Source organism: Bos indicus, chromosome 5 (genome assembly GCF_029378745.1).
Source record: "Bos indicus isolate NIAB-ARS_2022 breed Sahiwal x Tharparkar chromosome 5, NIAB-ARS_B.indTharparkar_mat_pri_1.0, whole genome shotgun sequence".
NCBI classification, from domain to species: Eukaryota; Metazoa; Chordata; class Mammalia; order Artiodactyla; family Bovidae; genus Bos; species Bos indicus.
In genome coordinates, this window is record NC_091764.1 from 112,819,288 (window position 1) to 112,834,251 (window position 14,964).

General features: G+C 39.8%; 1 protein-coding gene across 1 annotated transcript in view; it reads left to right on the forward strand.

Annotated features, from left to right (window-relative positions):
• EP300 (E1A binding protein p300) overlaps positions 1 to 14,964 on the forward strand; it is a 63,886-nt gene that overhangs the window by 15,176 nt on the left and 33,746 nt on the right. Inside the window, exons 2-6 of the mRNA XM_019961868.2 lie at positions 3,926 to 4,563; positions 9,676 to 9,852; positions 11,111 to 11,372; positions 12,564 to 12,677; positions 13,545 to 13,790. Of these exons, the coding sequence (XP_019817427.2) occupies positions 3,926 to 4,563; positions 9,676 to 9,852; positions 11,111 to 11,372; positions 12,564 to 12,677; positions 13,545 to 13,790 (1,437 nt within the window). The remainder of the gene's footprint in view (positions 1 to 3,925; positions 4,564 to 9,675; positions 9,853 to 11,110; positions 11,373 to 12,563; positions 12,678 to 13,544; positions 13,791 to 14,964) is intronic.

Consider the following 14,964-nt stretch of genomic DNA (forward strand, 5'->3'; position numbering starts at 1 on the left):
TCCATAATTGCTGTCAGTTTTTAGGTTTTGGAAGAGCCTTTTTTATCAATTTAAGGAAGTTCTCATCAGTTGTGTGTGTGTGTGTGTGTGTGTTTTATCGGAGTGTTACTGATTTACACAGGCTTCCCTGGTGACTCAAGAGTCACCTGCCAACGCATGAGATGTGGGTTCAATACCTGGATGGGGAAGATACACTGGAGAAGGAGATGGCAACCCACTCCAGCATTCTTGGCTGGAAAATCCCACAGAGGAGCCTGGCAGGCTGCAGTCGATGGGGTAGCAAGAAGAGTCAGACACGACTACAGACGAGAGCATCGTTGATTTACACTGTTAGTTTCAAGTCTACAGCATGGTGATTCAGTTATATGTATATCTGTTCTTTTTCCCGTCGGGTTTTGATTGCTGTGGTTTTGTTTTAAAAATCGTGATTGGGTATTGACTTTTATCCAGTGCTTTTATTCCAGTCACTGAACCTAATGTTTTCTTTCTTCTCTGTTACTATGGTGAATATGCAAACCTCTCTTTCCTGGATTCCTGAGATGATCCCAACTTGATCATGAGATTACACCTTTAAGACACTGATAAATTTGGTTTGCTCTTTTTTAAGGATTCTTGCTTCTCTGTTCATGATTTTCTTTTCTTGTACTGGCCATGTGTGGTTTTTAGAGTATTTCTGTTTTCTAGAAGTATTTGTGTGAGGTTGAATTGTCTTTTCCTTGAAAGTTCAGTAGGACATGCCTGCAAAAATACTTATATTTGGTCTTTATGGGAAAATTAAGCAATGGTTCTTTGATAGTAATAGGAATATTCAGAGTTTCTCTGTTTCCTTTTAAACTTTTTAAGTGGAAGAATTCAATTTAATAGAAAAAAGAATTCCCATGTGCCTGTTACTTCAGGTTACTAATAATTTTGTCTCTTCCCCCACTCTGTTTTTTCTGCTGGAGTTTTAAAAGTAAATCCCAGGCTTCTTGTTTCACTAGAAATGCTTAAATATGTATCTCTTAGGATTTATTTCAATAACTATTCTGTTGTCGTACCCAACAAAATTAATGATTTTCTTAATATCCATTAATCAGTATTTGTGTTATCTTGATTCTCTTCTTAAAATGTATTTCCACAGTTGGGTTTGAATCAGGTATTCAAACGAGGTATTGTTGAATCTCTTGAGAACTTCTACCATTGACTTGTTGGAGATGCAGGGATATGTATAATTTCTTTTTGATTGAGGTTTATTGAGTGCTTAACAGGAATTCATTAGTTTTGTCACTTTTCCGTTTTTTCTTGGTATAAAATTGATTAGTAATGCCACTTTTTCTTTTTATTGTCTTTTCTCCTTAACTTTCCCAGAAGTTTATCTTTTATTACTCTCTTTGAAGAACTAACTTCTGGTTTTGTTAGTAACCTCTCCATTTTTCTTTTTTGTTGCATTGCTTTTTTATTTGATCATCTTTTTCTTACTATTTTTTTCAAATATCTTAGATATTTGTTGATTTCTAGCTGTATTTCCTTTAAGTTTTGAAATGTATTCTTATCATTATTCAACCAGGGATTGAACCCAGTGAAAACCTGGAGTCCTAACCACTGGGCTGCCAGGGAATTCCCCATGTGTATATTTTAAATTTCTAAATAGGTAGAGATTATTTTTTCTTAAACACTAAACATATGCTGACGGTGGAATGTTTCCTTGTGTACTCCAGGGGGTCAGTAGAATGCAAAGCTGCTTAAAAGTTTGTATGATTCCAGTGTTGTGAATTATGTAAATAGAAGAAAATGAAAGAAATATATAATTAAGCAGTTGTCTTGAGTAGTGATGTCAGGTAAATTTTATTTGAAACCTTATTTATATTCCAAAACTAATCATGAGATACTTTATTTTTATGATGGAGGGGCACATGATTTTTCAGAAGGAAAGAGAATAATTCTGTACTCTAAATCACATCCTGAGATCCTGAGGTACAATTCAGTTCAACTAAAATATCACCCTTTGAGGAGTTGGTATGTAAGTAAGTAACTCATGTCATTCCCAGAGCTACAGTCTGGGTGCATAGGTGGGGTGAGGGGTGGGGGCGGGGGGAAAGACGGCAGGAGAGGAGGAAGAGAAAGAGACACACATGTGATTTCAGTGCCATGACAGAATGCAAAAGAACAGGAAGTTCACATAGAAGAAGAATTGTATTTAAGAACTGAGGGTAATTAGACCAAGAAGATCATTATTAAAGTGGTATCTTGTCTTTGGATGAATTATCTTTAATAGGATTATCAGTTGTAGATTGAACTATATTTACTTTTTAAATACCCAGTAGGGCCTTTTTTGTTTAAAATTAATTACTTTTGGCTGCGCTGGTTTTTCCTTCCTGCGAGCAGTCTTTCTCTGGCTGTGGTGCTGGAGCTCCTCATTGCAGTGGCCTCTCTCGTTGCTGAGCAGAGGCTCTAGGACACATGGGATCACTAGTTGTGGCACTTGGGCTCCTAGTTGTAGCTGGAATTCGTGTCCCCTGCACTGACAGGCAGATTCTTACCCGCTGGACCACCAAGGAAGTTCAGCAGTGTCCTTTTAATGTTAAAACTACTTGGAGAATTAAAACTCAACATCTCAGTCCTTCTATTTACATAACACTGGATGGAGGAGCCTGGTGGGCTGCAGTCCATGGGGTCGCTAAGAGACACGACTGAGCGACTTCACTTTCACCTTTCACTTTCATACATTGGAGAAGGAAATGGCAATCCACTCCAGTGCTCTTGCCTGAAGAATCCCAGGGACGGCGGAGCCTGGTGGGCTGCCATCTGTGGGGTAGCACAGAGTCAGACACGACTGAAGTGACATAGCAGCAGCAGCAATCATGTATACTTTTAAGCATATACTTATACGTATATGCTTTAAGCATACTTTCATTCTACTGTCCCCCTGGAGTACACAAGGAAACATGCCACCATCAGCATATAATGAATTAATACTGTCAACAACCAGGGACAGTTTTGCACTTCCAAGGCACATTTGGTGATATCTGGAGACATTTTTTATTGTCACAAATTGGTTAGAGGTACTACTAGCATTAAAAGGAGAGACCAGGGATTTGCTGAGTATAGTGCACAGGACAATTTTTCCTTCCTCCCAAGCAGAATTATCTAGCCTAGAATGTTCAATAGTGCCAAGACAAGGAACCCTAGGTTAATCTATAATCTTCGCATCTTCTTTTTGGCACGGGGGTAGGGCAGAGATGGAGTGGTGATGGTTCGTAGGTTAGTGAAGGAACTAGACGCATGGTTTCATATCTTACTCAGCTAGATTTTGGTTAAGGAGAACTATTCTGTGGTTTGAAGTCAGGTGAACACAACTTCATTCAGCTTTGTGGCAGGCGCTGTGTGATAGCAGTTAGAGGTAAGCAGCTCCTCTCTTTCTGGAGCTTACCCTGAGTGGTCTACAAAGAGCAGGTCTTTTTCTTTATATCAGTTGTCTTTTTTATAATTATTATATTTTTAGTCTTTTGTTTCATTCTGAATTAAGTTTGTGTATAGATTCTGGATTTAGTCTGTGTATAGATTAGTTATTTTAACCCCTTGTAAGAAATTCTGGAATAGTAAACAATTTTAATTGTATATCTTTTTCATGACTGTCAATACAAACTTTCAGCAACTTGTAATGTATATCACACTAATATGTATTCTTCTTTGGTTTTATTTTAGGTACAGTTTATAAATGTTTAAACTTGTTGGCATGATAGTACTCTTTTATATATATTTTCTATGTGCACACACACACAAACATGTAAAATAAAACTTTAGTGTAACATGAAAAACTAATACAAACAGTATTCCATGGGGTGAGGTTTAGAGATGATATTTAATGCTGATCAAGAACAAGTATAGAGAAATCTGTAATTTTGACTGTCATACTTTAACCTTTATCTTTCCTCTTTGTTTTTAGATTTTGGCTCTCTGTTTGACTTGGAGCACGACTTACCAGATGAATTAATCAACTCTACAGAATTGGGACTAACCAATGGTGGTGATATTAGTCAGCTTCAGACAAGTCTTGGCATAGTACAAGATGCAGCCTCTAAACATAAACAGCTGTCAGAATTGCTACGGTCTGGTAGTTCCCCTAACCTCAATATGGGGGTTGGTGGCCCAGGCCAAGGCATGGCCAGCCAAGCCCAACAGAACAGTCCTGGATTAGGTTTGATAAATAGCATGGTCAAAAGCCCAATGGCCCAGGCAGGCTTGACTTCTCCCAACATGGGGATGGGCACTAGTGGGCCAAATCAGGGCCCCACGCCGTCTGCAACAGGTGTGATGAGCAGTCCCGTCAGTCAGCCTGCCATGGGAATGAACACGGGGATGAACGCTGGCATGAGTCCCGGCATGCTGACTGCCGGCAATGGACAAGGGATGATGCCTAATCAAGTCATGAACGGTTCAATTGGAGCAGGCCGGGGGCGACCGAATATGCAGTACCCGAACCCAGGCATGGGAAGTGCTGGCAACTTAATGACTGAGCCGCTGCAGCAAGGCTCTCCCCAGATGGGGGGACAGACGGGACTGAGAGGCCCCCAGCCTCTCAAGGTGAGTGCAGTTTCGGTTTGTGTGCCCTGTCAGTGTATTTCTGAGTGTTCCAGGGGTGGAGGAGGAGGGCCTGAGGTCATTTATTCTTTACTGTTCATGTTTACTCTTCTTATATTATGTAGCATCTCCCACATATTATATGCCAGGGATCTATTGTCACAAATTTTATACTGCTCTTACATTAAATGTAAGTGATAAATTTATTTTAACAACTTTGAGTACCTTCACAGTTTGTTTCAAATGATTGCCAGCTAATTCCTGTTCCCTGTGACACAAGTATTAGAATATTTTCATCTCATTTTAGCCTTCATAGCCTCCCTTAAAACACAGTTTTGAGAGAGCTGGCATTATACTATCTTCAGATAGATTTCATTTGTTCCCATTGCTTGGAATGTCCCTGGTTTTTAAGAGATGTGTTATTTTTTTTCCTTATTGGTTGATGGATATTAAGATGCGTTTTTGTTTAGTCACTTAAGTTGTGTCCCACTCTTGTGACCCATGGAGTCCAACCTGCCAGGCTCCTCTGTGCATGGGATTTTCTAGGCAAGAAAATGGGAGTGGGTTGCCATTTCCTTCTCCAGGAGATCTTTCCGACCCAAGGATCTAACCCACGTCTCTTGCGTTGCAGGCAGGTTCTTTACCACTGACCACCTGGGAAACCCTAAGATGCCATTAAGCCCCAACCAACGTCCCAGGTGTTCTAATTAACCTGATCTTGGCTGTTATTTGAAAGACTTTTCTCTTTTAAAAAGCCTACTTTCTTAGCCTTATCAAGTAGAGAATGTTAAATACATTTTAAAATACATTTAAATATGTACTCTGTGTAATTAAAATTTTATCAGTGTATATTTGATGTTTATTCCTCCATATTTTTCCTGCACATTTCATTCCTTTTTCTTGAAATGGCATCACACTACAGTTGCCAGTCTCTGACATGTAATTATTCCTAAGTTCTTGTTGAATGAAAGAGATGGCTTCACTTGTAAGGTGATATTAGAGGTGGGAGAGATTTTCACATTGAGTTAGGAGCAAGCATGCTCTGTAAGAGGAGTAATTTGAGCAACATTAGGACTTGTGTATTCCTGAGAATCATGATGGTGAGGGTTCTAGAGTGAAAGTAAAACGTGGATGAATTGGGAGCGGGAACCCTGAGGGCACGCAGATAAATGAAAGCCCTTAAATATATGTGTGTGGGGGGGTGTGTGTGTGTGTATATATTTTATAGCTACAGGGTAAAAAATACAGACAACTTAGGAAAGGGTTCTGTTTGGGGTCAGCTGCCTACTCGAGGCTCTCCCTTTCCGGCACTGTCATGTTGTGTGTTGGTGTGGCTTACTTAAAATATTTGGAATGAGAAAGAACAAGAAGGTAGAGTATTAAGTACCTCTTCTGGATTCTGGGGATATGCCTGTTAGGAGTCCCTGCCCTCCTGATGTTTGTATGGGGCAGGGATGGTACACCTTACGCCTTCACTGACCCAGCAAATATTTACTGAGTTGTGGCTTTGATGCTGAAGCTAGAGCAGTGGATAAACTCACTTCAGGGAACTTACTTTCTAGGCTACACATAAGATGTAAATTAATAGTATTCCAGGTAGTGCTGTGAAGAAAAATAAGAAAAGGTTCATTAGGAGAATGCCTAGGTTGAGAGTGGATCACTGTTGTATTTATAATCTGAATCACACATTTCTACATCAGCATTGTTTCAGGTTGGATATATAGCGAGTAAATTAATCAGACAAAAAAATCCTTGGCTCTGTGGAGCCTATATTTGCATGGGGAGGGGTAATTCAAATATAAAGATTCTATTACTAAAATATTTGTTTTAAGTGAATACCACCTATATGAGTACTGAACCCATAAAGTTTAAAAGTAAGAGTATTAAGTATAAGGCAGAGAGGAAGAATCCATGCTGAGAGAGAAAAAGACAAGTCTTTATGCCAAATCCTGATGGATTTTAAAGGAGACTCTTTCTCCAAATTTGCAATCTTGATGGGTGTGGTTTTAGGTGTGCTGTATCAATTTGAAAAATAGTCCCTATGGGGAGGTGAGGCCCCTGAATTAAGTGTAAGAGTCATAGGAATGAGTATGGAAAATGTTTAGGATTAGATGTCTTTTCGCTTCTGAAAGATCCCTAGTCTTCCTTGTTTATCATTGTACATACCACCCTGCCACCGCCTCTCCCACCCACCACCAATTGACACAGTGCTTGGGGAATGACTGGATATAGATGTATTTATCAAATCCATTAGGTAGACCAGGTCAGGATGTAGTTTAATTTTGTTTTTATTATTTGGGGATTCATGGAGTGTGTGCATTACTGTTGATGCATGCAAGTCTTATTAAGGGATTTTGTTTCTTAAATATTCCTGAACTGTTCACGTTGTTGTGTTCTGGGCGCTGGTTTTTGTTTGTCATGTGTGTTACCATCGTGTGTTTTATGTGTTCCTGTGTTCCCTAAGTTTCTGTTTTTAATGCATCGGACGCTAAGAAACAACCTGTAGAGTCAGATTTATTTTTAAAGAAAGATAAAATACTCCCCTGCGGTCCTCTGGTTTTAGTTGCCTGGAACTGACTGTGGCTTCCTGGTCCTCTGCCTTTTCAGTTGAGGTGGAGATCTGTATCACTGTGGTCCAGGTAGGTGGTACGTAGTTGGACATCTGGATCACATTAGCTGTAGGGAAGGGAACAAGATGAGATAACTCACTACAGTGTAGCAGAAATTAAGTACAGTATATTCCCTTCCTGTTATACTTAGTGAGAGAGTAGAGGGGGTTGAATAAATAGAAACGATAGGGGTGAGGGGGTTGGTTGTGTTTATTTTCTAACACAAAACTCTGAGGGAGATGGCACACAGAAAGCCTGAGGGCCTTTGTTGGTCACGGTGACCACAAGTGTTAGGAATGAATTATCGCCATCTGACCAGCAGTTAGTGCAGTCTGTATATTTGAGACCAGGGTCTGCTAGAGTGAACTTGGAATTTCCAGGTTATGCATTGTGATTGAGGAAACAAGCAGTGTCAGAAATTGTTGAAACTTGGTGAGAGCAATCAAGGTGATGTCTGTGTGAACAAATGTGTGAAGGACCGAACTCTACGAGGATGTACTTGATAAAGACATTATGCATCTAAACAAGAGACGTGAAGGCATCTTACTAGTGCCAGGGTTTTGTTTATATAAATTGTGGACTCTTAAATGGCTTTCGTTTTACATATACCGTGGATTTCCATGCTAATAAGAAACACAAGTGAAATCCAACTCCCCCAAGTGTAGGCGAGCACACTGTTGGAACTGTTAGTGTAAATATCAGTACTTTAAAAGCAACATGTAGCAGCAGTGCTCCCAGCCCCATTTGGAACTACCAGAAGAAACTGAAACTTTTCACGTAAGCCTGTTTTTGTATTTGGTTATCCCTACATTTTCACTGGTCAGATTCACATAGGAAATTCCAGTTATCGGAGACCAAATACGTTTTTACTCTGGCTGCATCCCACTGAGGCTGCCTGTTTTTTTATGCTTTCACCGGAACGATGCCACTTCCTCAGTCTCATTCCCTATTATCATCCCTGCCTCTTTGTGAATTTAGTATTTTATTTCCTTTACAGGTTAGCATTCAGGAGCCAAAAAATAGGGAAGGAAGGTGTGCCACTCACTGCCTAGTTATAGGGAAAGGGAAAAGCTGAAGCAGATATTGGAGATTCAAGAAACATGATGCTCTCGGGTTTGCAAGTAAATGGGTAAGGGAGATAAGTAGTACTTCTGCCATGGAGAAGTAGTCAAGTTCTCATGAAGATAATGAAAGGTCTGGTATACCATCATTTTTTTCCCCCTTATGAGTAGAAAAAAGTGAGGACAGATGGCAAGAAAACCTGTTAGATGTAGTCTACAAAAGCTGCGTTCAGGGACTTGAATTAAGACAGTGACAGTGGGCACGGATGCATGGGACTGGGCGGCTAGAGGTAGAATTTGAAGGACCCTTTGATAGATTGGATCTGTCCAAGAAAGGTGAGAAATCTGGCATGACTCCTCTAGCATCCTTAGTTTGTATCCTGAGTGCTTGGAAGTAGGCAGTGATTGACTTACATGGGGGTCTTATGTGGAAGAATAGAGTTGTGAGTTGCATCATTGTTATCAATAAAACATTTGGCTTTTGAATAATTAATGCTGTGTTCTTTAAGCTACAGTATGATGGCTCCACACAGACTTACATAAAGACAGGGAAATACTTTTTTTTAAAGCCATGCTCTGCAGCATATGGGATCTTAGTTCTCCGACCAGGGATCCAACCTGTGTGCCCTGCAGTGGAGGTGCAGATTCCTAACCACTGGACTGCCAGGGAAGTCCCTGAACTTCCTTTTTAAAGTACATAGGGATTACGAATATACTCAGATTACTTTAAGAGCCAAGGAGGCAATTTAATAAAGCAGCTAGGTCTAAGATATCAAGAAATGCAGGCTTTAAAGTTTATGCGCTGTATCTAGGTAATTCAGATTCAAAAAAATTTTAAATCACTGTTCTACTGTGTCCCTAAATTTAAAAAAAGACATATCCCCCAAACTACCAGTTTTCTACCTTGTTTTTGGTATTTGTTTGTTTGTTTTTTTTAACCCAGCCACTCCACACAGCATTTGGGATCCTAGTTCCCTGACTTCAAACCCATGCCCCCTACACGGGAAGCACAGAGTCTTAACCACTGGACAATAAGGGAAGTCCCCTCCCCCACTCCTTTTTTTTTTTTAATGCTGGAATAAGCATTCAAATGCTTTGGTATATCAAGTTCTCTAATATATTTAAGGATTAGATGGTTTATTGAGTTGAATTTGTTAAGTTATAGTTTGCACGTTAAATGAAAGTTATTTAGTCATTGAAAGTGGAGATGAATGGCAAAACCTGCTTAGTAGGTATAGCTAAATGAAGACACATTTTTAGTAACATCTCATATTTACAGGCAATACCTCTAAATTCACTGTACCTCAGGCCCCTAGTCTTTTTATATATGGAGAATTTCTTTTAGAATTGTCTTTGTAAATTAGGAAGTGGAAAAGGAAGGGAAATAGTATGTCCTGTTAGTGTGGGGAATAAGATGTAATTTCTTTTCTGTTTCTTGTTCTTAGATGGGAATGATGAACAACCCTAATCCTTACGGTTCACCATACACTCAGAATTCTGGACAGCAGATGGGAGCCAGTGGCCTTGGTCTCCAGATTCCGACAAAGTCTGTACTACCAAATAGCTTATCTCCATTTGCAATGGACAAAAAGGCTGTTCCTGGTGGAGGAATGCCCAATATGGTGGGTAGTAATCTGTCTGCAGATTTGTTTTCCATCTGACACTTGAGGAAAAGAAATGCGTTTGGGACTTCCCTGGTGGTCCTGTGGTTAAGACTCTGTGCCTCCAGTGCAGGGGGCGGGGGTTCCATCCCTGGTTGGGGAACTAAGATCCCAAATGCCATGCATGCTTGGTGCAGCCAAAAGATTTTTTTTTTTTTTAAAGAATTCTGTTAAACTTTTATGTTTTCTGTTCTGCTATAAAGCACAACACTAGGATTTAATGGGATGGTCCCTGTGATCAAGGAAGCTTATGCCTGCCTTCCATTTCACATGGTGTTTTTTTACTTGGGTATTGATCAGTAAAGCTGTTAGCCCAAACAGAAGCAAGTGGGGCTGCCACAATGAAAGTTTTGGGGTCCTGCCATATTCAACTCCTTGTATATGCAGTTCTTTCTATAGGATAGGAAAGTGGAACCTTTTTCCTCTTCGGTCAGTCATCTGGATATCTATTGATTTATATCTGGTACTGTTAGACAGAAGTAACTTCTCCCTCTCAAAGTTACACATTTTTAACAGTGACTGTTATGGAAAAATCTCCAACTCTTCTAACATTGCTGTTTTTCTAAAGTAAAACTATCTCTAGTTGTAAATGTGTCACATAGTCCATGTGTGTCTTCAAAAATTGTACTGTAGGAATTTTATTTCTTTTTCAGATATTTTAGGTTTTTTGCTTTATGTCCCATAGTCACTGAATGCCTGTATTTCAGATACTCTGCTAAGTACTGGAGACAAAAGATTAACACGTTTCTCTGTCTCCAGAAATGTTTACTTTTCTATAGGACAAGACGAATTTTGTCCAGAGTTTACAAAAACTAGTTTTTCACCCACCTGAAAGGCCCCTGCCAGGTCTTCTGAGAAGCTCTTCACTGTTTCAAAACCTAACTTGAACATGCCTTTCACAACAGATTCCTTTATTTTCCCCCTTGCATTGGACTTTACCATGTCCTCTTTGTTTTACTCTATGTTACACATACTTTGATTATATTACTTGTTAATATAGTAATAGTAATTTATTTTCTTGTTAAATTAAGCTTCTTGATGGTAGAAGCCATCGTTTATTTATCTTAGAATCCCCTGTGTTAAAAAAATTGGGTCTGGCACCTAGTAGATGACATGTCGTTAAAGGTTTTCATTGAAAATCTCCAGGTCCGTATTTATTCAGGAGGTAGCACCCAGTGACCCCTAACATTGAATGTGTCTTTACTGTTGTACCCCTTAGGGCCAGCAGCAGGCCCCACAGGTCCAGCAGCCAGGCATGGTGGCTCCGGTGGCCCAGGGGATGGGTTCTGGGGCACATACGGCTGATCCGGAGAAGCGCAAGCTCATCCAGCAGCAGCTTGTCCTCCTCCTGCACGCTCACAAGTGCCAGCGCCGGGAGCAGGCCAACGGGGAGGTGAGGCAGTGCAACCTTCCCCACTGTCGAACCATGAAGAACGTCCTAAACCACATGACACACTGCCAGTCGGGCAAGTCCTGCCAAGGTGAGTGGGCTCAGAGGTTTTTTGTGCTCCGCAGTCAATATTTATTTATAGTCAGAGCTGATCACATTTTCTCTCCCCTGAGACTCCTTACTGATAATGCCTTACTCTATGTTATGATCAAATTCAGTATCATTTTGTGCGTATCTAGAGATATGGTAGTAGAGGAAGTTTTAGAGACTTCTCTTTTGCAAGGGACTTTTATTTGCCCCAGCATAGCTTTAAATATTGAGAGTTTGCTGTCATGTAGGCAAATACTAAAAAGAATGTTACCCAACTTAATATAATTATAGAGCCATTAGGAATCTGTATTTTTATTGAAGCATAGTAGCTTCACGATGTTGTGTTTGTTTCTGCTGTACAGCAAAGTGAATGTTATACATATTCATATATCCATTCTCTTTTAGATTTTTTTCGCATGTAAGTCATTAGAAAGTATTGAGTAAAGTTTCCTGTGCTATACAGTAGATTCTTACTAGTTATCCGTTTTATAGAGTATAGTAGTATATATATGTCCTTCCCTATCTCCCAATTTTTCCACCTCCCCTGCCCAGTAACTAGAAGTTTTTTTTTACATCTCTGACTCTCTTTCTGTTTTGTAAATAAATTCATTTGTACCCTTTTTTGGGGGGAAGGTTGCACTGGGTCTTTATTGCTGCATGCAGGCCGCAGGGGCTACTCCCTGTGGTGGCTTCTCTTGTTGCGGAGCACAGGCTCTAGGAACTCAGGCTTCAGTGGTTGCGGCTCTCGGGGCCTAGAGCTCGAGGGTTCAGAAGTTGTGGCACACAGGCTTAGTTGCTCTGTGGCGTGTGGAATCTTCCTGGACCAGAGTACTCTTGCATTGGCAGGCAGATTCCTATCCACTGAGCCACCAGGGAAGCCCTGTACCACCACCACCCCCTTTTATTTTTTTAAGAGAAATCTGTATTTTAAAGATTTTTCTCACACAGTGTTGTGGTCAAAAATAGAGGCTCTGGAAATCAGACTGCTTGAGTTTGAATCCCACTTGGGGTGCTCTGTGACTTTGTTCAAATCACTTAACCAGTTTTTGCCTATTTTCTCAACTGTAAAATTTGAGGATTAATAACTACCCTTTAGGGGGTGTTAGGAAGATGCATTAATAACATTTGTAGCACTCATTATATGGTTGATAAGTTAGCTAATAATAATGTAAAAAATCACTTTTCTTATCAGTGGCACACTGTGCATCTTCTCGACAAATCATTTCCCACTGGAAGAATTGTACAAGGCATGATTGTCCTGTGTGTCTCCCCCTGAAAAACGCTGGAGATAAGAGAAATCAACAGTGTAAGTGATGAAATCTTTTGAAACTTTTATATCAAAGTATTCTTAGACTCTTCCCCGGTGCAATTTGGTGAGATTTAACATACTTCTTGATTATATGAAGTTCCTGTGACTGCCAGTGCTGTCATACTAGATTATTTCCACTTACCACAAACTTCATAATAATAAGGTTAGAACTGAAGTGTTTATTACTTAAAATAAGATCCAGAAAGATCATTGCTTTGACATTGGGCAGATTATTACTCTTCTCTACCTGTGATGTAAATATTTAGATAATTTGAAATTAATGTTAAAGAAAAGTTTGAGGTTATTTTTAGAAGCCTGGGGTTGATGAGCTTTTCTTAGAGAAAAAGTATCAAAAGTAGAAAGTGCAGCCACCAAGTCTCATTTAGGATTTAAAATTGAAAGGTGGCATTTAGGATTGAAAGATAAATTTGGAACTGCATATAGCATATTTTTAAAAGGAATGAAATTCCATAAATGAGTAAATAAATCATAGATATCCTAGTAGAGAATTAGGACTAGGAAATAGTTCACCAGGAGGAGGAAATACCCAAAAGTTCCCTATTAAATTAAGTAATGAAATAAAATACCATTTCTCTCCTGTCACGCTGTCATGCATTCTTCATGGGAACATTGATAACAGCTTGTGGGAAGGCTTTTGGGTATTTTGGATCAAAAGTTTTTCATGCCAGTGATGCCCTTTGACCAATCAGTTCTATGCTTAGAAATTTAAGGAAATAATGGGAAACAAGATGCATGTATTTCATAATCACACAACAGTATTTTTGTGTTTAAAACTCAGACATGATAGTATTTCCTGTCTCAGCATCTTTAATGTTGTAATACTCTTTCTTCTGTTTTCCCTAGCAATTTTGACTGGAGCACCAGTTGGACTTGGCAGTACTAGCTCTCTAGGGGTGGGTCAACAGTCCACTCCCAGCCTAAGCACTGTCAGTCAGATTGATCCCAGCTCTATAGAAAGAGCCTATGCAGCCCTTGGACTGCCCTATCAAGTAAATCAGATGCCGACCCAGCCCCAGGTGCAAGCGAAGAATCAGCAGAACCAGCAGTCTGGGCAGTCTCCCCAAGGGATGCGGCCCATGAGCAACATGAGTAAGTCTGTGTCCTCCTCGTCATGGCAGAGTTGCAAGTTAGCTTCTTGGATTTCTTTTTTACCTTTCTGAGTCTTTTTTTTTTTTTTTTTTTTTTTAATTTTGATCTCTTCTACTGTTTTTGGGGGGAGCATTGTGCTGGGTCTTCATTGCTGTACATAGATTTCCTTTAGTTGCAGCAAGCAGGGGCTACTCTTCGCTGTGGTGGGCAGCCTTCCTGCAGTGACTTCTCTTGTCACGAAGCACAGGCTCTAGGCTTGCGAGCTCAGTAGTTGTGGCGCAGGGGCTCAGTAACTGGTTGTCCCTACTTTTGAGACATCTCTAGTGTGGATGAGCAAGTAAGTGAACAAATAGACAAAACAGCAGGATCTCTACTGCATATTTCAGGTAGTAGAAATTCTGTAGCAGAGAGGGGAAAGAGGGAGCCACTCCTGGAACTCCGCATTAGAGCTTTTCTCTGTAAGGCCCCCATGACCCTGTTTAACCACATGCTTAATCTTCTGATTACTATTGGATTCACTTAATGTATAAAGATTTTGTTGGGGCTTAGAAAAAAATATATGTTCTCCTAAGGCTTAAGATTCTCCCTAGGGCTAAAAATATTACATGTTTTCTCCTTGATTATTAGGTGCTTTGAATTTTTCTTTTGTTCATTTTTTTTTTCTTTCTGACTTACTCTCTGCCAGTGCCAGTGGTGTTTTTATCCCTACATTTTTGTATCTCAAGTGAATGCTCACTCTTAGGGTCCTAAATACAAATCTGTGTAAAGGTATCTTTCTCAAGTTAGATTGAGCCATTACTTGCAATCAGTGCCAAAGATTAAATGAACCTGGATACTTTGGAGGGAATGTCTTTTTTCGTATGCCATCAGAAGGCAGTAAAATAAGCAAATCAGTAATAGTATAATCACTTTTTTCTTTACCTTAATACTGTTACCACCAGTGAAACAAATCTGTGTTAAGGATGTGTAGTTTTCTTAAAAATGAATATTTCATAGTGACAGATAAGCCACTACCAGCAACTGCATTTCAGAGCCTGCCTTGATGCTGTTAGGAGAGTTCTGCCTAACGATTTGGGAAGCGTGATGAAAGAAGACAATAGGATTTTTATTAGACACTGTTGAGAAATCCAGTCAATTATTTGCATTTTAGGGAGGAGTTTTGTTTTCTTATTTT